Here is a 25163-nt window from a genome sequence, read left to right on the forward strand (position 1 = left end):
TGCGGGAGAGCAAATGTTCCTCCAGTCTCGCACTACCTTCCTTCACAGTCAGTCACTCAGTCAGTCAGTCAATCACGTGAAGCTTTTCAATACCGGGAGCTGCTGGGACCGGTTTTTATCAGCTAGACTAGGATCGTAAGCGATCGAGATCAGAGGACGGAGCCTCACGGACGTCGCCGTCGGCCACGGCTCTGGAAAACCTTGACGTTTTTGGGGCAGGGGGGTCTGTTTGGAATGTAGAGCATCTGTTTTGTGTCGTCGCTTCCACTCTTTCCGCCCGACCTGCATTTGACGCTCGCAACGCAGCCAGGTAACGCTCCAGTTTCTCCACTTGTCATTGCTCGTCTGGTTTGGAAAGAGACGCGCGCAAAAGTTGCTAGATGGCTCGTTTACTGCCATGGTGATAATTGTCGGAAAGTGGAACGCACTTGACGTGTTTGCCAGGAATCGCTGGCGGTTCAATCGGAGATGGACAATAAACTCAGAAAACCGGTTAGTTTAAATGACATTAAAATCCTTAAAAAAAAAAAAAAACGTAAAACCATAATGATTGAACTGAACGCCTTTTTTGTCATTGTACCAGTACAATGAGATTTAAAGTGCGCACAAAACGATTTATATACAATAAAAATGAAGTCAGTTTTAAAAAAAGTGACTCAGGTGGTTAGCACAAATTCATCATTTAAAATGCATGGCTTTTGGTGGGTAGTTTAATTTACTCTGTGCACTAAATAAACACCAATGGGGAATAATTAACAAATGCTTGGTTATGAAGTTTTTGTGCCAGCATTTTTGTCAAATATTCAATATTATTACTTCTATGGGATGCTTGTCGCTAACATCTAGTGTTGGAATTGTCAAGACTGGTGGAGACAATATTGGGGGTCTTGGACTAAAGGTTTTTTGTCAACTCCATTTACGAGATTTGAAAGAAAAAACACATCAAATAGAGTATTTCCTATTCAATAATTGTGTTACTACATTGTTCGATCCCCATAAATGACTATGACTTTAACCACGTACAATCATTTATTTTTATGGTCTCAGTCTTGGATAGTGTAGCCGGTCATGAGCACAACACGACTGACCTTTAATGCAGACCCTTGGACACTCTTATTATCCAAGTAATTATGTCTGATTAAGGGAATTTACTGTATTAAATCTTGGCACGTTGGCAAAAAAGCTGATATCTCAAAAACGGCAACGGACTCCCAAAACGTACAGAATCGTGGAGGTCTTTGGAATTAAAAGCCACGCCATCCGTCATTCTGTACATTCTACCATCTGCCTGTCGTCGACGCAGATATCCGAAGATATTTGGCCGCCAAGAGACGCGTAGGTGACGTGCGGCGGCGACAGCTGAGCCGGGTCGCGGCACGGCTGACTCAAGCGTGCTACTGGCCGCGCCATATGCTGCTTTTGCATCACGACGCTAAACATTTGCGCCAGCCTCATGACTCTGTCTCCTTCTGCTCCTATTGGAGCTGCACTTTTGTCACTACCTACAAGTTGAACTCCATCGCAGCAGGTCACGCGTTGAATTTTAAGCATAAATACTGAGCTGTGCTGCGGGAAATGATATCATTTCACTAAATTTAATTGATTGACGACTGTATATGTAGCGTATCTTTGTCATCTATCTGTCGGTGATGCAATCCCGATCATATTTTTGCATGCGAGACTGATTTTCAGGTCCGGAAATGTATTTATTGTATTTAGAAGATGGAAAAATAGCACCGTTTTTTATTATTATTTTTCCCCACAGAAAATTTTGATTAGTCCTACTTTTACGTGCAACGGTAGCCACGAAATGCCATTTCTAAACGTGCTGAGTTCTCAGCGTGTCCGACTTTTCAGATCTCTTGGCAGCCAACAAAGAATGCTGCGGTGAGGGTTAGTTAACTGATGGCACTGAGCCTCCTCTCTGATGTTACGGAGCATGTTGTGGAAAGAAGGGGGTGGGGGGCAGAGTGTTGAGAAGTAGGTTACTGGGCCATGTCCTGCAAGCTTAAACGGAGGGCTGGTCGGAATATCGCTGGAGCTGCTTAGTGTGACTGGGCAGGCACAAATGGCCGAGGTGGACGTAGAAGCTAACGGGCTACGGGTGCTCTCTGTCCCTTTAAGGAAAGCTATACATGGTCATTTAAAAAAAAAAAAGCTTTGCTATAATATACATTGGCATTTAAAAAATTAAAAAAAACTAACTATACATGGTGTTTTTTTAAAATCCTTACTATACATGGTCATTTAAAAAAAGCCTTACTATACATGGTATTTTTTTTAAAGCCTACTATACATGGTATTTTTTTTTCAAATATACATGGTCATTTAAAAAAAGCCTTACTATCCATGGTCATTTTTTAGAAAAAAAAGCCTTACTATACATGGTCTTTTATTTTTTTTATAAAAACCTTGCCCTTACATTGTCATTAAAAAAAGCCTTACTCTATATGGTCTTTTTATTTATTTATTTTTATTTTTTTAAAGCCTTGCCTATACATTGTCATTTAAAAAAGCCTTACTATACATGGTCTTTTTTTATTTTATTTTTATTTTTTAAAAGCCTTGCCTATACATTGTCATTAAAAAAAAAGCCTTACTATGATGGGCGTATGATGAGAAAAGTTTTGGAAAAGGCAGCTTTTATGTCACGATATGAGGCATTTGGTGAAAACGGATTCAACTATTATCGTATGACTTTAGCTTGAATTGAAATGAAACAGTCCCGAATGTGAACTGGGTCAAGACGGTGTAAACAGAAGTGGCATAGTAGCATACAATATTTGGCATATTTGGACTTTTAAGACTATATTAAGATGCCATTGGTTTGGTATTATAAATACTGTGAGTCATGTAACTAATTGGGTTGTTTGTGTTATGGTGGGGATTAAATGAGTTGTTAAGAACTATTATGGGGAGTGATGAAAATGGAATTAATGCTGGAGTTCTCAGGAGTTATTAGAAATGACATTTTTTGACTAGGTTTTTCCAGTGTAATAGTAATCACTACATCTATACATTTATAGGTTTGTGCAATGTCGTCCCTTATGACACAGCTGTCTTTTCGGACAGCAAGTGTCTTAAGTCAGTTTTTTTTGCTGATAAAAGTATCATCTGTAGCATGAAAACATCACTTGAAGAAAGTGGATGAATGCATGGGGGATTCTTTGTCCATTTTCTTTGGAGGAACAAAGGTTGAATCGAGTAACGTCAATCTCTTATCAGCCTTTTTCTACTCGGCTTATCCTGTTCAGGGTCACGGCGAGTGGAGCCACGGTCGGACGCACGCATTGGGCCAAATTTTGCTACCTTATGTATTTATTTGTGTCATCTACAAAGTGCTCTTATCGGATTTTTAGAACACCCGGCAAACGGTAGCACTTTGGGAGCGAGAAGGAAACACCACTGCAGTCTTTTTTGGGGGGGAGACTTTGTGAAAAATTCTGAGTTCGTGGAAACGGCAAAAGTTGCGTCATGATTTTGTCAGCGTGTGATGATATCATCAAGCCGTTGATTTACAACGCTACACTTTTACGCTTGTAAACGGATCATGAAAAACGTCTAACACAACCACAAGCGTTGCTATTTAATCCACACTATTGCTTTGGTAAATCACAACTAATGATGTATTTATTTGTAATAGCGCGCAGATCCAACCCGAGAACTGTTTAAGGAATAGAAATGGGCCTGAAGCCATTCTCATTCTGCTAGCTAAAGGCTTAAGGAGCCCTCCTCAAAAAATGATCATGTCTCGGCGAAGGACGTCAACGAGGGGGGGAGGCCGGCAGCCAATGATCGGCGTCGGGTCATTTGCCTAATTGGAAGATACTGCTGCTGCTCTCTAGGAATTCTTTAGTTCAATATTGTAACAGGTAAAGTCAATTCTTGGCCTAAGCCCAGGGACGCATGTCAAATCTCTATTTACCATGTTGCTTTGACACCGCACTGAAAGCGGATATGAAGTAGCACCTTCCCAAGATTATACAAGTACATAAACAAAAGTCTATGTTGCGTGATTGCTTTGGAAGACAGAAAAGGGTCACTCCGGATCCATACGCTTTGGACGGACAGTTTGAAAACTAGGACGTACATTATTCACTTATGGTGACTTTGTAGACTTGCAATCCATGGGGACTAGGAGGTACGGCAGAGAATGATCATGGTTTCAGAGCAATTCATTTGCCTTCACCAATTTCGTTATACGCAGCTGTGTAGGATGACAATTAAGGCTTTTGACTTTTGATTTGATTTGGAAGAGGCGATTTGCCATTTAAGAGAAGAAATGAAAACACAAAAAGGGAAAAGATAGTGTAACTATTCATTTGTTTTGTTTTTATTCTGGTTTTTTTTTTTGCTCAATGTCGATGACAAGTCAGTGAGTCATCTCAGAACTGTCGTCTAACGTACGGCCATTTATTTTCAAGTGTGCTCTCGAAGACAAATGACTGTGCAGAAAATCCGAATGACGCCTGACCGCCAAAGTAGGTTAATAACATCTACATTTTTAATGACAAAAAGAAAACCCATCGAGATCGTTAGCACTCTGGGAGGAAGGAAAATAATCAGACTGTTTCCTTTCCAGTCTGAGCCACGTCATCAAATCCCACGGCCCAAAATGACGTTTTAGTCCGTTAGCGCTCGGAAGCCACCGTGCGCTAACACAATAAACCTGCTTGACCGTGAGCCTCATTCAAGACCACATGAGGGCGTTTGGATCTCACTGCCTCCCACGGACGGCAATAGACGTCAAATCCATTTGGATGGGTTCGCCGCCTGCCTCCGTTTCGGGGAAGGAACCTTTTATTATTATTATTTGGGCAGTGTTTTGTGTTTAATTCCACGGCACGCCCTTTGCAAAAGATATGAGTCATAAATAGGTCACACACGGTCAAGTGGCAAATTTGATTTGTTACGGACCTTTGGAATACAAACTTTTGCGTCCCGCCCATTTCTCTATTGTGACCTGTAATTGTGAATGAAAGGTAAAAGTTGGGACGTGTGCAGGGGGGGTGGAGCATGGTTGGACCCTGGGGGTTGAATGCGGACTAGCAGAAACGTTAAGAACTATGGAAGGTCCTCAAAAATAGCGAAAGCTTGGAAACAAAGTGAATAAAATTCAACGTTGATTAGGAAGATGAGGGACGCTGCACATGGAGAAGAACACGTGAATAGGACGGACAGATACGGGTGGACGGGACAATCCCAAACACCTGGGCCACGTCGGAAGTCAATGGGGAAATCACAAATACATGTCACACGGGGGTTTAAAAAAATAAATACCGTATTTTCACGACTATAAGGCGCACTTAAAAGTCTTAAATTTGCTCCAAAATAGACAGGGCGCCTTATAATCCTGTGTGCTTTATATATGGAAAACAAATTAAAATGTGTCATTCATTGAGGGTGCGCCTTATAATGCGGTGCGCCTTATAGTCGTGAAAATACAAAAGTATAAAAGTAGTGTGAAACGGCTATTGTATTGACACGAGACAGGCATATGTGAACAAATTAATGTCAGTACCACCTTCAAGAACACATAGTGTTACATAAAAATATCATTTTTAGAGGCAACAAAGCCATAAGTATCCGTCTAGATTTTTCCAAAACTAAATATTTCATTCTTCTTGATACTACAAAGAAAAGAAACAAACAGTAAATACTTTCTGAATGCTGTAGTCTTTGATGATTGATCATTATCTTTGTAATGATGTATTCGCATTTTAATTTGGAAAAATGATAGTAGTTTCTCAGTTCTCTTCCAAATGCAAATTTGCCGCTACAATGTCAGAAATAGAAAAGCCAAGAGCAATACAACAAGAATGATCTTTTGCGGCAGTCTTACTTCATGCTGCTTATCTTAAAGCGAAACAACTCAACGATAGCAGCAAAATAAAAATAAAAAAGATGAAATCTCCTTGGTCAATCACGCCTCAGTGAACGAAGGCCCAAACAGAGGACAATGACGGCAAGATTGGCGACAGCAGCAAGGTCCGTGACGTCGGTACTACAAGTTATATAAGCACAAATGAACATTTAGTCTGTCACGCTTCCAAGGTCAAAGAGGATGACACGAATACCAGTCATAGTCTCGAGAGTCATGTGCGAGCGACATGACCGACACCAGATGAATTGGAAAAGATAAGTTAATAGTTGACGCCATTCAGGCAAAACTTCATTCATGAATTACAAAGTGCCTCAATGAGCCAAGCGCGACCAATGGCAAGGCTCATTTATTTAGGCTCAAATTGCAAATTGCAAAGCAATCAGTCAGCGTAAATGAGACGGAATAGAAATATTAAAGACTTTACTTTTCTAACTGCAACAACACTCTCGCTGACGGACATTCTTAACCTGAAACACAATAAAGCAATTTTTCTTAACCTGAAACACAACACCGGAATTTTTCTTAACCTGAAACACAATATAGCAATTTTTCTTAACCTGAAACAGAATATAGAATTTTTTCTTAACCTGAAACACAACATCGCAATTTTTCTTAACCTGAAACACAACATCGCAATTTTTCTTAACCTGAAACGCAATATAGCATTTTTTCTTAACCTGAAACACAACATCGCAATTTTTCTTAACCTGAAACACAACACCACAATTTTTCTTAACCTGAAACACAATACATCAATTTTTCTTAACCTGAAACAGAATATAGCAATTTTTCTTAACCTGAAACAAAAATAGAATATATTACATTGCCATTTAGCTTATTTGCCAGCTTGTTTTGATGATAAAAATACAGACATTTTTAGAGGTCCAATCAATTTAGACTGAGATCATTGAATTGCTGATGAAATTCCAGACAGATTAGACGTCTATCACCATCAATGCTAACAAGGAGCTCATTTTATATGAGAATACTTCTATTTATGCTTCCTTTCCTTGCCTTTTCTATTCAATAAAAGGGACGCACGCGCCTTAGAAATATGAAAGGCATGGTTTCATAACAAGGAAAACGCAAGAGACAGGAATGGAGACGTAAAGTCATTTTTTCCGTGGCCTGCTTACAAAAGGCGGATTGAATTCACTGGACGGAGTGAAAGAGGGGCCGCTTACGCTTTCACAATTACCAGCCAGTAAATTCATGGAAATGGAAAAGAAAAAAAAAGCTCTTGTCGTGTCTATTGATTGGGCACTTGTCCATTTTTTTGTTTTTGTTTGAATAGCGCTCTCATCTTCGCACGGCCGATAAATGGAAGCAGAAGAGACGCCACGGCAAAGATGAAGCGGCGTTGCCCTTTCCACCCGTGCCCTAGAATCGTGACCCACATTTTTTTCAGCGCACACTGTGTGTCTTTTCCCGACCGGCGTCACACAATAACGGAATAATTGTGATGATTCATTGCAAATTGTCCGCATCGTATACTTGAAGATTCTTCGGTGAAAGAATATTTGCTACAGACGTCTGCTTTTCTCATCCGAAGAAAGAGAGCCTTTTTATCAATTCATGCTGCGTCAGAAAAAAAATGTTTAGTCGGAGAAATGTAGACTGAAATGCACTTTGGGCTTCAAAGGAAAAGGAACTATAATGTTTTTTTTTTTTTAATACATGGAATTTCTGGTATGGACAGACATATGGAGCCTTGGACATCAAGTTTGTCGTTTGTGAATTTGGGTCATTTCTTATGTCACAGTACTAGGCAGCATAACATGGATATGATTTTAAAAGAAAAACGTCATTTATTTTAGGGTTTGAAGTCAGAAAGTAGAAAGTATTGGTGTAGTAAGTATTCCCAACTATAGTCTCCTAATTAGTCTTCTTTTTATGTAGTCGTACTAATTAGTGAAGAGTCAAAATCAAGCAGCTTGACTCTCCAATTTCATGACAATACAATATGGATTTTTTTTTAAATGATGAATTTTGCAGCTCTTACAAAATCTGCCATGATTCTATTCAAGAGACTAAAACTAGATCCCTTCAATACGATATGTACACATTTCCCACCAACGCACACAAAAGGCCACCATCTCATTTTTAACTAACTGATATATCATCACCAAAATTCGTACTATTATTCCAAATTAAAAAGCTCACGGGACAATATAACAACATGTAAAGAGTAGACGATTTTATCCCGGAGCTGTATGGCTTTACCGATGCGCTGGCTCGCTCGGGTGGGGAGAAGGAGACACGGTACGCGGTTTCCACGGCAACAGAGGGAACGGCGTCGACGGTAATTAATGACAGAGGGTCACGATGACATCATCAATACGCTGGAAAATACGTGGCTGACAATCCAAATCATTTGCTTTTTTTCTCTTCTTCTGACGTTAAAAAGCGGAGAACTCGAGAGGAAGGGACAGGATGTAAAGAACATAACAACAAAGCTTTTATTATGTAGTCAGGTTTTCCTGGGAGCAGGAAATGTCATGGTATTATCTAATAGAAATAGCATGACCTACATAAAAGAGCAGAACTAATCCCCATGTAGGCGGATGGTGAATAATGCGGGCAAATGTAGGGGGAGATCTTAATGAATCTTGGACATCTCCCACACTGACGCATCATTTTGCTTCCCGTGCCGCTTCCTCTCGCTGGCTTTATTCGCGATACGTCGCGTTTTTGTCACGATAACAATTTGCATGCTCGTGGCGGCCTTTTGTAAAAAGTGATTCATAATCGTGTTTTTATTGTCCTCGTTAGCATAGTTGTGGCTTCGTTTATTGTCGTCATTTTTTAACCATAGGTTTGTATTGGGTGACGATTTATGATTTGCGAGTTTAACGGCGTCTAGTTGGTATTTTAGAAATAAAAGAATTTGGAAGTTGAGTGCAGTTTCTGTTTATAAACTATAATTAAAATTAAAAAATAAGAGCGATTTCTAACCATACATATTCGCCCAGCGGATATTCAAATATTCAAACAAAATTGCATAGCTCAAAATGTCACGATAGTTTTGATTTAAGCTTTTTAAAAAATTAACACATTCATTCAAAAGAAATAGACATCTAAAATATTTCTTCTGTGTACTGATAAGACTTTTTACTCGATATGATAACTTTTAATTCCCACAGGAGATCATTTCTACTCATTGCAAGTGCACATACTCCACAATAATTATATTACAGCAACTATTTTTTAATAGATAGACGCGGTCTGATATTCAATCCTCACCAGACTGGATTTTGTCATTAAAGCGGTTGACAGACAGACTGCACAAATGTACTAGCTATCGGTATCGAGGTGCCAAAATGCCATGTTTGTTGTCAATGGTTGCACAATTATTTGATGAAGAGTTGATGTTTTAGTCAATACTTAAAGCGACACACAAATTAATGGGCTTAGTTTGGCAAAAGGTGAACAAGAAGTTCCATTCACATGATAACAAGAGTGAATATTGACAGTTGTATCGAGTGTGACGGACGGACTTTGAAAGCAGTTTGCGGCTCTTCCATGGAAAGGGAGAAGTTGGACAAAGGTTGCCAATATGTGATTGGACGCCTAGATCTCAAAGGGAGCGTCGGGTCATGTACTCCGTCTTTGAGGGTAAAAAGTCAGGCAGTTCAACCTTCCTTAGCGTATTTTCTCGCATATTAACCGCCTCCGCGTATAAGCTACACCCTTAAAATGGTTGAATTTGACAATTTCTCTCGTATAAGCCGCCCCTGATTCACAATCTTCACCTTCATATTCATGGTTTTAATAGGGAGTACAAATGTGTTACTTTGAAGGGAAAATCTTAAGAAAAATCATCGCACGTGGTATTTATGAGATAATGTATAAATCAATATCTGGATTGCAGATTCCGAAAGGCTGTTGCCTGCACGTAGACAAATTCAAAAAGGAAGTCACGTGAGGAGTACAACCAGGAAGAATGAATTTCATTCATCGACGTTAAAAATGATTTTTCTTGCGTTATGGCGTTGCAGTTTCGTGATACAGCGACAAATACGGCCTATATGCGAGAAAATACGCTATCCTTTGGTTGACATTCAAGGAAAAGCGTTGGAGAGAAACAAATGTCAGAACCCCTCTAGCCCTACATTTGGTCTTTGATTGGCCATCATGACAGCGAGTCAGGTGGACTTTTAGTCCTTTGTTCTACATTCTGTTTCATACTGTTGATTGACGGATGGATGGCGCTTGAAGTATTGCTCGACAGATACTACCATGCAATTTTAATGCGTGCCCGGTTCAAGGTTTGAATCCCAACGTTTGTATATTGCCATTCTCCGTGAACCAGGAAATGGCGTGCTAATTAATGGCCCCCCAAAAAATGTAGGTGACTTAGCAAAAGCTCGGCTGAGTGGCGTCCCGGTAGTTATTCGTGTCACTTGGTTATTCATATACCAGGAAAGCGCTCAGAGTAACACTGCTCCACCTTTATTAGGGAGGAAGTCAGCTGAGATGACCGGGCATCTAAATGACATCATAAATCTCATTGGCAGGTCAGCTTGGGCAAGGCGCTGAATATACAGAAGGGATTCAATCAAAAGCTAAGGGAATCTGAACGCACATTCTTGCTTAGCTTTGCAGAATCACATTTGCGTGGCTTTCTCATGATGAGTGGCAAACAAACTCCAACTTGTCATTGTGTCTTGACTTAAAGGCTTTATGCTTGATGTCGTTGTCTATGAGTCACTCGCTATAGAACACAATCAGATCGTAATCACAACAAATGCCTGCTAATGACGTTGACTATGTTTGAAATCAACTGGTTGCAAGTCCAATTCCCCACACGACAGAAACCAGTCTGCTAAGTAACGCAAAACTCCATCGATGTAGTAATAAAGGTTTGAGCAAATAATTACAGGACATAAACTTATTTTTCCCAAGTGATACATGACTCTAGCTTACTCATTTGTTTACTTAGCGGACACATCCTAATGATTCCACCTTTAATGACTACATTTCCATTGACAAACTGGTTTTCTGATGCCCTAGACATTTTTATTTTTTATTTTTTTAAATCAAAACAACATGTTCTCGTGTAGTCTGGGCCAACGTTTATCACACGAGACATTCGGTATTTGTCACAAGATGGTCAAACGGATGGAAAATATGACGGATAATTGCTTTCATTAGACAAGAATTGAGCCGCTGGTTAGAAAGTCTGCATGACGGTCGAGATGACCTGGCTTCTAAATTTAATTCCTTTAAATTGTCCACATGTGCGAGTGTAAATATTTTGGCTGGCGACCAATCGAGCGAGGGCTGTCACTAGAGAAAGATGAGTGATGTTCGTCGGAATGAGAGTTTCCTAATATTATATTTTACAATACAATACAACTGTCAGGAACATTTTTTAGCGCTGACTGGATGGCAGATTTGAGTCATGCTCCGTCCGGCAACTTCGCGAACGCCTTGTTTAGATTAAAACGTTACTTTTGTGTGTATATGTCATCGAATGAAGGGTTTGGTCATTTTGCATGTAATCATCTGGCAGTTGGCTTACATTTTGCTCAGGTCGAGCAGCATCTTGACACTTTTTTGGATAAAGAGCGCAGACTATTTTTGAACGGAACCCCCCGCTGATGCGCCAACGTTAGCCTGCCGGTTTGGTCCAGACTGTGATGTCTTCGCAACAGGTGGTTGCATTTTTATAACGCTTTCTGTGAGCATTTTTGGTTTCTCCGGATTATTTCCAAGTGGACGGAGCGGTCGGCGACTGAACGACAGACTCAAAACGACTAATTCAAAGAGGATTCAAATGTTGACTAGAATCATGGGGTGTTTGAGCTAGGTTTACAAAGATAAATACTTGGACTACAACGTCAGATAAGTTCAAAAAAGGATCCTGGAATAATTCTTTCACGAATACATGAACAGGAGGCTGGAAAAGTACAAATGGATGGCGTGTCAAGTCCTTTTACATTTACAAATCCAAGATATTTCAAGCTGAAAGCGATGAACCTTCTGGTTCATTTGGAATTTAATGCCTGCAACAGGTTCCAACAAACGTCTGGAAAAGTTGACAAGTGCTCCTGAAAACATTCGACTCCCTCTAAAAGGGGAAAACCTGTCAGTATTTTGCCTCTGTGACTCCTAAAACTTTTCTCCCAGCCCTCTATTTACACTTTTCTCAAGTTCTCCTTCAGCTCGAAGCAACCAAAACATTGAAAGGCTATTCTCGCCATTCTGCAGCGTTGACCCACATTTGGCCACCAGGAAGTTGTAAAAAAGCCGGCATCGGAACCGACGCCAGTTCAGGTTGTTGTTATGCTCAGAGGATTAAATGGCCGCCCCCTCTTTCTTCTCCGATGAAAATAAAAGGTTTACAAAAACGGGGTCAGACGGGCTAATCGGCTGCCTGGCGGGCTACTTGTCAGCACGGAACCTTTTGTGTACGTTTCGCCACATTAAAAATTAAAATGACCATCAAAATGCAGTGTCAACAAATGTCATTGAGCATCAAAGCACGTGTTAAAGATTACAAGCTGCCCCCTCCCCTCTCTCTCTCTCTCTCTCTCTCTCTCTCTCTCTCTCTCTCTCTCTCTCTCTCTCTCTCTCTCTCTCTCTCTCTCTCTCTCTCTCTCTCTCTCTCTCGCTCTCTCATTCACTCTCTGGTTCTCTCGCTCTCTCTCCCTGGCGGTGCCTCCAGCTTCTTGCTGTTGTCGACTATCGGAGCTACCAGCTGACCTACTTTCTCCCTCGCAGCGCGAGTGCGACTCGCCGCTGTTTACGAGGCCAGCTCGCGACGCTCCGACCCATCGCGCTTATCGGATATTCCTTTTGCACGTCGGGGTCGCCGCGAGCGCGCCGATGGCTCGCCGTTTTCCCATTAATGTCCCTTATTAAGTCGTTATGCAATCCGACGCTTTCGGGACCGCGTGCGAGAAGACTGCGCAGTCTTTTACTTTGCTGGGGATTAAAAGACCATGAGCGCGTTGCCGATGGTTGTTTTCTTCCAGATGCCCTTTCTTTGAAAGGTATGTGGATTTTTTTTTTAAATTTTGGCCGGGATTTTGTGGCAACGCTCAACGCGAGCTGTCAAATTCAAGTGGATGTGGTCATGCGCAAAAGGGGGATCTTTTGGAGACTCAAGTTAATCATTTCTTACAGGAAACACCCTCCGTGTGTGGAAATTTTGCACACATTGTTGGATCTGTGCTGAGTTTTGATTGACACTACCATATGTTTATTTATGTGGCGTACGTCATTGCACATATAGAACAGAGTGCACTCTTGTGATGTTTCCCAGGACTGGGGAAAAAAGAGGAAGCCAGTGCTCAAGCATCAGCTGTCATATATATAAATATATACATATATATATATATATATCCCTATTTAATATTATAGCTATTTTGGGGTATTTTACAGACAGAACGGCTCAAGACCAAATACAAATGTCGTTGTTTTGAGAATAAACCCGGTAAAAATGAAATATCGACTGCAATGAGTCGGTCTACAACTATTGTGTAGTTGATCGTTTTCTGACCAATGAAGTGAAATTGGCGCTGGCGTATTAGCTTCTTAAATGCTATTGACAGCGATAGAACAGCAATGCATTTCAACGGGGAAGGCTAGCAGGAATCATTCATTGGAAGTCTAGCGATAATGCTTCTTTGGTTTGATTGACACGAGGGGAAAGGCATTTAATTAACTGAAAACAACTTTGAGTGCCTCTGCCAAAGCTGTTATGTATTTCTAATTAAGAGGACCTTGCGTTTTGTTCTCAATTGAAAGTAAATAATGATGCTATCTACTATTGTAGGGCTTAAAAAGGGTTTTGGACAGCAATGGCTCTAACCAATTAATCAACTAAGAAAATAGTTGTCAATTAGGACATTGATTATGGAAAACTACTCACACGACAGGTGGCAAGTTAGTCTGTTCTTTTCAGAGGATCACAATTAGACAATATTTCTATCTTCATATTGACACTATTGAAACAAACCTTGTAGTCAGAAAAGGAAATGTAAGACAAATCACAACTAAGATAGCTCAATTTATAGCGGCCAGTCAATCGCAAGGCACTAGCAGACGAACAACCAATCACTCAGGGCGATTCAGAGCATACAACCAGACTACTACGATGTTTTGGGGATCTGGGGGGAAACCAGAGCACCGGGAGAAAACCCATGCAATCCCGGGGAAAACATGCAAACTCCACATGGGAAGGTCCGAACCTGGGATCGAACCCTCAATCTGAGAATTGTCAGGCCCAGGCGCTAAACACTCTCCCACCGGGCGACCCAGAAACGAGCAACTGGCTGATTTTTCCTTTTTAAATTGGCGTCGGCTTTTGAAAATATCAGCCGATCCAGCCGTCACTCAGGAACACAATGCAACACAACACGGCTAATAGGTTGGCGTGGTGAATGCGCAAGCAGACATGAAGTGAGTGCCCTGGTTCTAACCCATTCCACCTCCGCTGTCGCCTTCCCACCTGATGACATGCGTGGCAAAGCAGAGGTGAGATTAGTCACTGTGACGCACCCCACCAGAAAAAAAAACGAGAAAAGGGGGTGGATGATGAATGACTGTTGGGAGAAGGGAAGAACAAGATACCACAGAATTGTCAGGCCGACTTGGGTTAGCCATGTTACCCAATCTGAGACTTGTTCTGGTTTTCAATGGCTGGTCTTAACACGCTCTACACAAGAGGATTCTGGTCCATCCATAACGCTATTGATTGTACTGTACTTTAGGCCACTGTCACTGGATGCCACCTTTGGCCATCGCACTGTAACCTAATCCGCAGCGCTCCCTGCTCACTTTGCAGTACTAGACGCAACCTATAGCATCGGACGCTTCGAGAGCTACACACATGGTAGAACCAGAGTTGGCAGGTTTGCATTCACGGCAAGCCGAAAGGTGTTCAGGTTTAGTCTGGAGCAAACAGCTTGCGCTTGGTGTCAGTTGGAATGAGCTCTCTCCAGTTTGGAGATGATTGAGCGCATGGGTTTATTCAGATGCTACGCTCCAAAGGTTACGCAGTAGTACACCTCGACTGGGCTGTTGAATGATTTTTTTTCTTCTTCTGTCAGCAGCATGTTTAAACAGCTCTAATCCTTATAAGGCAAACATGCCTGGTTTATTCTTGTCTGCTTCGTGGACTCAATCAATTGACTGAAGGGAAGGTGGACATGCATGCATGTAATGTTCAAGTGGTCCTAAATCATTTCTACTGGTGTGTAATACTACTGTACTCTATCTGGATGCCAAACAAGATCTCACGTTGAGGAAATATCGTTCAATGGGTAGCACTTTGCCAAAAGTGAACATTTGCATGGAGTCGAAAGCCCTCAAAAAGGGAGGCGTCCCTTGAGCACAAGGTGTTGTTCTGCAATAAAGGTCAGAACAAAGCCTGTTGGGACACTCCAAGTGGCAGCTCTTGTGTTGGGGGAGTTCAAATCTGCACTTTAGCTCTTGAATTAGGAACTGACTATGCTGACCTCTCGCGCTAGTTCAAAAAACCTTTGAGCGCACATGTAACCAGACGCTCATGTAACCTAGCAAGGTGTGGTTTTAACCTCAATACGGTTAAAGAATGCAGGCTGATCTGTAATGGCTTCGCTTTACACCATTAGGAGTTGATGCTGTAGCTGTCGGGGATCTTCTCTAAAATCCCACATCTCAGAGGAGCACATAAATGTTAGATTGTCACTGTAAATCATGGCTAGTGAAGTCCTACATGGACATTTTGAGTCTTTGCTACCCAAAACACTACCTTACTATCCCCCTTTCACTGCCAACCCAGGTACATATGGATGTAGTAATCTGAGCATATGTTAAAATAGTCCATATAATCTATATTAAAATAATTGTTGTTGTCTAATTATTCATTAAGAATTCATCACGGTCAATGGCCTCCAATGAGGTAATATTGTATCGTTAACCAAGATCGTACATGCGAAGCTAACTCTTTCTAGCAAAAGAATAACGTAAGGAGATGCAGAAATTCACTGCAAACAGTATGTTAAAACTGGATCACCAGTGTTCATTTCACATCTTATGTAAGTGTGCCACACTGGTGTCAAGTCATTCATAGAAAGACACTGCCAACGAGTAATCAAACTGACAAGTGCGTGTTAAATGTAAAAATGTAGACGGGGTGATTTTTCTATGCGCCTGCTGATCTGCAAGACTGGAAAAGTTACTGTTGTTTTTTTTCAAAGGGAGAGACTCACAAACTAGCCAAATACATTATTTAAACATTACATAGTTCATTTGTGACTTGTATTACTGATGGGGAAAAAAATCGGATATATTGACTAATACAGCTAATTTATTCCGGACATTAGATCAACTGGGTCAAATTGCGGTTGAATTCCGGTCAACTCAAGACGTCCAAATAATTTGGACTGAGCAAAAACATGATCATTGACAATTGCTTACCACACAATCCCTAGGTATTTTACTCATTTTCCCCATATGCGACTTTAAACACATTCTAAACGGTGACGTTGCCTTATACATAAAACTAATGTATTCCTCTTCAGGCTTTTCATTTAGATAAATTGCTACGGAAATAGCCGTTAACGAGTACTTCCTCTAGAGACCGTACTTCCACGTCACCGAGCAAAGCGTAAATGCAAATAAGCGGCGATTGCCGGGAGCCAGTTCATCTATCAGCGACGCAGCACATAACACAATGTTATTAGTATCCAGCATATCTACTTATTTGCTCGACTAAGTCGTGAATATCACTGTTTCCTGAAGAAGTCTCGAGTGTTTGGGTTTTTTTTATTTGCGAAGTAGCTATATGAAACATCTGCTTGAGGCAAATTTATAAATCAGTCAAGCATTTTTGCAGAAACAAGGTTTGAAAATGGTGGAACCCAACAGAATATACAGTATCCCTCGATTATCTCGTCTTCACTTATCATGAATTCACTAGTTTACGATTTTTTCCTGCTATTATTTTTTTTTTTAAAGTAAGTTTATAAAAATGTGAAAATCCATGCTGAAAAGCGGAAGCCACTCTTGCTAATAGGACTCAGAACTGAAAAAAAAAGTTATAATATTATAATAGGGGTGACCCAATTTTGCAATTTTTGGATTATCGTGGTCTACATTAACCGCGGTATTCGAGGGATTACTGTACTGTGTTTGTTTTACGGTACTGTTGATGCACAATGTCCAAAATGAAAGGTAAAATTGAAAGAACGTGTCGATGATGGGGTGTTTTTATTCTGTGTGTTGGCAGGATTCGGCCTTTGTGGGGCTGCCGGTGTGCGTTAGTTTAGTGTGACGGTGTGGTCAGATGAGGTCAGCGCAGATAAGAATCCAGAAAGGGCCTGGATGGGAAAGAGCGTGAGGATGGACAATCTTTCCGACTTCGGAGGCCCGTGTCCTTCCAGCCGCAGAGACTGGGAGTAAGTATCAAAACAAACTCCAATTTCCGCCATTCTCAATAAATCGGAGATTCCAGTTGGAAATAAATGGTGTACAACGTACAGTTAATCTGCTTAGATGACCTACTATATGTTGATTTTATTCTGAGATGGTGATAGCATGAACATGTGTGCTAAAATGACCAGTCACTGGGGAAGAACACAATTCTTGTTGAGTAAGATCTGACAGATGTTGAAGTCATTTTCAAGGGTAGATTATCGCCATCAATGGCAAGAAACAAAGTGATCATCCACTCCACATTTGCCAAATCTAAAAGCAGCAGAAGGAAAAACCGGGTTCCGTTAATTTGAATACAAGATCCGTGTTGTTTTAAACATGAACCTGCAGCTTGATACGTATTGCCATGGCCAGGCTCATCATAAGAGAAATAAACGGGGCTGTTGCCAGGAAACAGGAGATTGTATTTTAGTTTGGAGAGATTTCAGAGCCTTTTGCATTGTTTAACAATCAGGAACAGAACTAGATTTAAAACATATGCCCATCTTGCTTCAGTTCCAGCAGCTGCATAGATGATTTGATGGACGAAGATGAGAAAGACAAGGCAAAAAGGTATGCCGGACGGATCTAAACGTTGAAATGGTGTTCCCGATTTGATGACTTTCTTTGAAAGTGACTGACCTTTTGGACCTTTGTCTTCACGCTAAAGGGCATCTCGGAACAAATCCGAGAAGAAAAGAAGAGACCAGTTCAATGTTCTCATCAAGGAGCTATGCACCATGCTACAGGGTCAAGGACATCCTCGCAAGATGGACAAGTCCACCATACTACAAAGAACAATCGACGTCCTGCAGAAACAAAAAGGTAGAAGGGAGAATCTAAAAATGCAAGTGGTGTTTGTGTTCCCTTGGTTACAGTGGTCACCCACTTATTGCCCTTACCCGCACTTCCTTTGCAGACATCAGCGCCCAAAATGAAACGTGTGACGTGAGACAAGACTGGAAGCCTTCGTTCCTCAGCAATGAGGAGTTCACCCAGCTCATGCTTGAGGTAAACGAGCCAGAAGATGCGCTCACTGCACTAACATGACTCTCCTCCCGATCATTTCATTATGGCACACTGGGCAAAGTCTTAATATCGGCTAGCCGGCATTTCATCTTACAGGTACTGCGGTGCAGATGGACTCCAGACAAACAAGTCAACAAACTCTTTTCTTGCTTTCTTACAGGCACTAGATGGTTTCTTGATAGCGTTAACGACAGATGGAAACATCATATACGTGTCGGATAGTGTGTCATCGCTTATTGGACATTTGCCGGTAAGTGGAAATGGGGGAGGATATTTTAATTTGCTTCATATGCTTAAAGTGGAATCTGAATTGCATTTATTGTAAGGTGACAAATTATGAGTTGGTTTCTACAAATGATTATTTCTTAAACTAATCCGATTTTTAAACAAAGATTCAATTGAATCTAAATCATTGAATACAATAAGATATATATCATATTTACTTTCAAGAGTTCATTCAATAAGGTCAAGAATGTCTCGAAAAGATGAATTTACTATCAGTCAGCCAATCAACTGTTAGTTCATTTGATCATCAATTATTCAATTAATCTTGGTAGCCTTACGATGAACTCCTGTCTGTCTAAGCCGAATTTGAAATGCCAATGATAGAAAGTGAATGATTCCCTATCAGCGCCAAGCCGAAAGACAAAAACTGCAAAAAAATGTGGTTAAAAACACTAAAAATAACAAGAAAAGACATGCAAAATCTTGACTTTTAGTCTTTAGATGTTTGGACATCAATAGCAGATAACGAGTTGCGGCCTGGAAAAGCGCAAATAAATGCCTTACTCATCTCGGTTGTCTATCCTGCCATGTTTGTCCCATTCATTGTTTTGTGGAAAACTGAGCCTTTTTTATCCTTTGTCACCAGTCAGATATGGTGGACCAAAATATCCTAAATTTCCTTCCGGAGCGGGAACACGCAGAGGTGTATAAACTGCTCTCGTCCCATATGCTGATGACTGACCCTATTGCTGCTGACTTCCTGGCCAGTGAGTTGTCTCTCTGCACTTTGTCTGTCGCCTCACGGTTCAAGACCGGTCGCCAAGCGTTAAAAATACCCACCGGAGGAATACATACATTCGATTCCGTCGGGCCTAGAGGATATTTTTAAAAGCCCCAAAAAGCAGGTTGCGGAATTGGGGTCGCTAGTTTATTGGATTGCTGATTTGTTGGGCTATAATTAGCCCTTTAGCTAATAATAGTCACATGCTTAGTATCATAGTTTAGACTTTTAATCACTGTTATGTTAACACAGTAATCCCCCAGCAATGAACTATCCAGAGCTCAAGGCTTTGACCTTAATCCTGCATTACTATTGGGCTTTTCACAGAAACAGAGACGTGACTGGTTAAGCTCGAAAACAGTTACGGAACCAAGCGTCATGGGCCGGATGCAATTCACCAAAAATGTTAACTTAACTATTAGTGTTGCAACTAAAATGTGGTCTACGTTTCAGTTGTGCGGTACGGTAAATGAACTTGGCGTAGTTGGAAATGTCACGTGAACAAAGATAACATCGGGAGAGCTTTTCATTGTTTTGGTCAGACAGATATTATGTTTTTGCAAAGGCTATATCGAATTGTGTGAAAGTAGGTCAGAAAAAGATTGCCGTACTACAAAAAAAATGGACTGCAATTTTTCAATCAGCCCGCCAATTTTTACTGTCATTCAGAACAAAGATGAAACTTATTTTTTGAAAGTAAAATCTTCGCTTTGGACTGTCGGATCGATCAATTTTCATATGCCGTTTGTAGGTGAGACGCATGTGGAATTTTGCTGTCACCTTGCAAGAGGGAACATCAATCCAAAAGAGCCACCCGTGTACGAGTATGTCAAGTTTGTCGGAGATTTCAAGTTTCATAACAATGGTGAGCGCAAGCCTACGCTGTATCGACTCGCGGAATCGAGTCATTTTTCGTAACACGGGTGCTGTTGTCGTTTGTCAAAGTGCCTACAACTTGTAACGGGGTTGAACTGACATTACCCAGAAGTCTGCAGTCGTCGACGGAGGAGCAGGTCTGCCTCATTGCTACTGTTCGTTTAGTCACGCCGCAGTTTGTAAAGGTGAGACGTTCTGGGTTAATCTGAGTCAGCATTATTTAACACTTGGAAGCAGCGTTAATTAAAGCGTAACAAATATGTCACTCAACTTTGCCTTGAGGCTTTTCCAAACACACCTCGAGACTCAGCAGGTCCTGCTCGCCTATTTATTTCACGTTGCTACTTTTCTTGCAGTAAAGACAAAACTGTTTATCCTATGGCTTTAGGTTTCTGTGCTTTTTTTTATTTTAAAAATGCCTTTTGAGAGTTTCAAAAGATAAAACTATTTTGCTCCAATTGGGGATTTTCGTTGACTATGTTTAGTCAGAAGTCATTTTGTGGGAGAAAATGACAGGACGACTAATAAAGCAGATGAGTTTGTGCCGCCTCGTAGCTTTTTTTGTCGTCGATTATATTCAGGCTTCCTGCCACGCTTGAGTAAACATTACTTGTTGCAAAGTCATTAATGCTACATCCCCTCTCATAGGATTTGTGTACAGTGGACGATCCTTGCGATGAATTCACATCCAGGCACAGCCTTGAATGGAAGTTTTTGTTTTTAGATCACAGGTAAACGTCCGTGACCTAGAACTGTGCGCTAATAGCTTTCCGATACGCTTATTGTTGATTTCATTTCTTGCAGAGCTTCGCCCATCATAGGATATTTACCATTCGAAGTTCTCGGAACATCTGGCTACGATTACTATCACGTGGACGACCTGGAGCTTATAGCAGAATGTCATAAGCAATGTAAGTAAGGCGCTAAATCTATTCATAACCCCAGGCTGTATATTTACACATCACCATTCTTTCTTGTCTCACCAGTAATGCAGTTTGGAAAAGGTAAATCCTGCTATTATCGCTTTCTGACCAAGGGTCAACAATGGATTTGGTTGCGGACCCACTACTACATTACTTATCATCAGTGGAACTCCAAACCCGAGTTCATTGTGTGTACACACACCGTTGTCAGGTGAGGCTATTTTGTTAGCAGGAGAAGAACTCTTCTCTGTCTGCCCTGGGATTAAAGATCCTCACCGGGCCGTATGACAAATGCGGCAATCTTTTTCTGATTCAGTTACGCGGAAGTACGAGCCGAAAGGAGGCGAGCCTTTGGCCTCGAGGAGCTGTCTCCTCCCGAGATTGCTCCCTCTTCCGTCAAGGTCAATAAAATTCAAGACATGCGTCAGGCAGGCCCAGTTCAATCGTTTGAGCCCCTTGTCATTCTGCTACATTTCAGGCCCAGGAGCTGTACTTGGACATGTGCTCCACGCTGGACCCGCCGCCGCGAGAAAGAAACAGTGGCACGCGCTCGGTGTCTTCCCACAGCTCTCGGAAGTCCTCCCACACGGCTCTGTCAGACTCGGCATGTGAGTCATCCGAAAGTGCCAACTCCCTCCACAATAGCTAACATAAGCCGAGATGCTACTCCCGTGTGGCCGCAGAAACGCCGCCAACCTTCACGTACCTCCAACGTCTATCGCAATGAGAAAATATGAAAATGTTGAGATGGTCAACTAACATAGCAAGCCAGTACAAAGAGGATCAAATAATTACCTTTTTTTCCCCTCTGTCAAATAATTGAAGGTTAGCCTAGTTCCTTTTTAGCCTTCACTTGGTAAGACTCCAGCTGCTTCTCCACCAGGCCAATATCACAAATACTAAACAGTTTCCTATCTGGGAATTTGCGAACAAGTCACAGTAGCACTCACTGCTCAGAAAAATCAACTTATGCTAATCGTACTGTAAGAAAAAAATGGTCCAGTCGCTCCATCTCCATTGAAATGTCTCACTTGCGTCAGTCTGTGGGGTCAGCCAAGTAGTGGTGACTCAGCAGTGTCATTACAAAACGCAGTTTAATTGTGACGTCCAATACATTTGCACTAATATAGAGTAGCTCTAAAAAAATTTATCTGCACTGACAATAAAGTAATAATAAATACCTACACTTTTTTAGTCCTTTTTTACAGTTGGACATTCTCATTACCCAAACAAATTCAAATCCTGGATTAGGGATATTGTTAAGACTAAGTGTTATGCTCAATATATCAATGCTAATTGTTTATGCAAGCGTACGATTTGTCTTCTCTGCAGCAGCCAATTCGTACACAGAGATTTGCACCCGATCGTGGCAGTCGGCTTCCATTGGAACCGAGAGGACGTCTACCAGACTCCAAGTTGGGAGTTCAAAGGTCAGTTTGTACAATGGTTACGGACGTGTTGAGAGATAATTAAACGACTGTGACACACAGTCAACCCAATGTTTGGAATGGTCAAATGGATCAAACTTGTACCATTTTCACCTTTTAGAATGCCATCCAAAGACAAAAGTCCTTTGACCCGGTTCCCCAAGCGAGCCTCCCCCATTCTCCCCCATGCAGCAAGAACACAGCAATGGTTAGTGCTTTGACTTCCCTTCCTGTCATTTGTCTTCCTCTCTTTTGTTTATATATGTGCAGTGCTCTTAGGGCTCTTTTACTGCTGTGTGCGCGTGGTGAATGTTTCCTCTCAATTGTGTACATTGCCTTCAGGTTATAGCATTACGTACACAAATTAAACCACAGCTAGGATCTTTTTCAGAATGGAACCTTCCTATATATAAATATATATTTAAATCCTCATTAAACATTGCATACACACTTTTTTCTCCATTCAAATCCACATTCATGAAATGGTAATGTCTAAAGATTTTCTACAATGGAAAACACGAGAATCTCACTATCTGGAGATAGACGACTATTGTTTGCATAGAGACATGATGGGATACAGAGAACTAAATGCTTCCAAAATTTTCTGTGAGACACTTTTTTTAAAATCTAGGCGGCAGTTGTAAAATGAAAAAAAAAACAATCAAACTGTATAAACTCTGTGTTTACAGCAGCAGCAAACGCAGCAACAGTCGAGCATGTTCCAGCTGCAACAACCTCAGCTAGGCGTCATGAACCAACTGAAGGAGCAACTGGAAGAGAGGACGCGAATTCTACAGGCCGATATCAAGACGCAGCAGCAGGAGCTGTACGACATCAAGGAGAAACTTCAGCTGGCTAATCTTCAGGTAAGCAACAAAACCTCTGTAGATTGGATCTCATTCCACCGTGCAGGTGCATCTCACGTTCAAAGTGACGAGTGCACATGTCATCTACATCAATTAGCCCCCTGTTGTCGAAGCTTTCACAGTAAGAGGGCAAATGGCCCCCCCAAGAGGCGGCATGCAAAGCAAATGACCCACATTGGTTGGTATTTGTATAACAGTGATTCAGTTCCCTTGTGACTCAGAAGGCGCCCCGTTGCTCGTGTTCTGAAAACACGCACTCAGTCTCACATTAAAAATTCAACATTGACAATTTTTTTTTCTTCTGCACGTGTTTTAGATGTTGCTACAGCAGCCTATCCACAGTGAATTTGGCCAGCAGCCCCAGCAGCAGGGCCCGGGCAGGCCGGCCTCACAGAGCCAATCAGGGATCACTCGGCAGCACGCGGGCCAACCAAAAGCGCCGTCCTCCAGGACCCACAGTTCGTCCCCTCACTCGCTTCTGAGGGAGAACGCTTCTCCCGCAGCACAGGTACACCTTCAGTCAGGAGGCGGAATTTCTCTTGGAATAATTTGAAGCTTGCAACTCCCTTTTTGTTTTAACATGAAAACTATTCCACAGGTCCAACCGAGGATCTCCCGGACTGGCCAGGTGCAGTCAGTGAGCTTGCCCATGCAGACAAACACCAGTTTGACCATGCCCTTCTACAGCAACCCCATGATGTTCTCTCAGACCAACACCAGGCCTCTCCAAGATGCAAACCAAAGACACACGGACAACGACTTCAATCAAGACGCACAACTACGGTGAGATCAAAATCAACCATTGACGTAGAAAGTTCCCTGACAAATTCTGCGATAATTCAAGGATCTTGGGGAACTCCTGAAACACTTTAACAAAGCATATAAAGTATATGTCAAGCAGAAAAATCATTTCCAACATCCAATGGAAGAACGCTCTTGTTTGATAGGATGCTCCTGAACCAGCCAATGCAGGCGCTGGTCCCCACCAGCAGTGGGTCCACGCAACCCTCCCAGCAATGCAACATGGGCATTCCCCAAACCATGTGAGTACTCTTTGCAAACCTCCACGGCACGCCCCTTGCTCAAAACTCACTGCGAGTTCCCTCACGACAGATACACATTGGAGCAGCAGATCATCGCACCCTCGTTCCCCGTGCAACAGGTCAACTGCAACGCCGTGCTGGTGCCCTCTCAGGTGTTCACCTCACCTATCATGATCCCGCACAACAGCTTAATCTCGCACCCGTCGCAGCAAAGCTACCAGGCCCAGCCTCAGGCCGCCCAGCACTCCCTACAACTGCAGCAACCCCAGCAGTTCTTTCAGGTACCCTATTGGATTCTCATCCATGGCTTGCCTGATCCTATTTTGGCTCCAGACCCTCGTGTATCCATAGCGACAAATCGTCCATTGGCTATTATGCAGATGTGAGTTTTGAGACTCTCGAGTGATATTGAGATCATCCAGACATCCAATTTTTGACTTCCCTCTTTGTAAGACAAAAAATGAGTCAGTCATCCTATTGATATTTTGAACAAAACAAAGACTACATTTTTCCCCGAACAAATGTATTGGCATGGATATTTTCAAATGAAAATGTATTAACTCATTGGCAAATGACTGCCAGGCCTACCAGTCAAAATGTGCCTCCATCAGTCAATGAGTTAAGAATAAATACAAGCGCTAAAAAAGCACTCCCTACTCTTCTCTTGGGTCATAACCTGAGCGAATTTCCTTTCCGTTCTGTT

At 41.7% G+C, this 25163-nt stretch overlaps 1 protein-coding gene across 3 annotated transcripts in view; it reads left to right on the top strand.

Annotated features, from left to right (window-relative positions):
- Window positions 1-57: 57 nt before the first annotated feature.
- Window positions 58-25163, top strand: part of npas2 (neuronal PAS domain protein 2) — a 28804-nt gene continuing 3698 nt past the window's right edge. The window contains exons 1-21 of one of the 3 annotated variants that reach the window (XM_077592741.1): window positions 58-310; window positions 17106-17274; window positions 17807-17863; window positions 17961-18115; window positions 18210-18301; window positions 18480-18569; window positions 19191-19311; window positions 20077-20190; window positions 20271-20386; window positions 20850-20932; window positions 21006-21112; window positions 21188-21335; window positions 21441-21525; window positions 21603-21732; window positions 22457-22554; window positions 22673-22759; window positions 23241-23417; window positions 23734-23925; window positions 24016-24200; window positions 24365-24460; window positions 24531-24741. In XM_077592741.1, coding sequence (XP_077448867.1) covers window positions 17201-17274; window positions 17807-17863; window positions 17961-18115; window positions 18210-18301; window positions 18480-18569; window positions 19191-19311; window positions 20077-20190; window positions 20271-20386; window positions 20850-20932; window positions 21006-21112; window positions 21188-21335; window positions 21441-21525; window positions 21603-21732; window positions 22457-22554; window positions 22673-22759; window positions 23241-23417; window positions 23734-23925; window positions 24016-24200; window positions 24365-24460; window positions 24531-24741 — 2418 coding nt within the window. In that variant the 5' untranslated portion in view covers window positions 58-310; window positions 17106-17200. Of the gene's footprint in view, window positions 311-12533; window positions 12883-17105; window positions 17275-17806; window positions 17864-17960; window positions 18116-18209; window positions 18302-18479; window positions 18570-19190; window positions 19312-20076; window positions 20191-20270; window positions 20387-20849; window positions 20933-21005; window positions 21113-21187; window positions 21336-21440; window positions 21526-21602; window positions 21733-22456; window positions 22555-22672; window positions 22760-23240; window positions 23418-23733; window positions 23926-24015; window positions 24201-24364; window positions 24461-24530; window positions 24742-25163 lie in introns of those variants that run through there. The other 2 variants (XM_077592740.1, XM_077592742.1) reach the window with 2 other exon arrangements.

This window comes from Stigmatopora argus, chromosome 22 (genome assembly GCF_051989625.1).
Source record: "Stigmatopora argus isolate UIUO_Sarg chromosome 22, RoL_Sarg_1.0, whole genome shotgun sequence".
Lineage (NCBI taxonomy): Eukaryota > Metazoa > Chordata > Actinopteri > Syngnathiformes > Syngnathidae > Stigmatopora > Stigmatopora argus.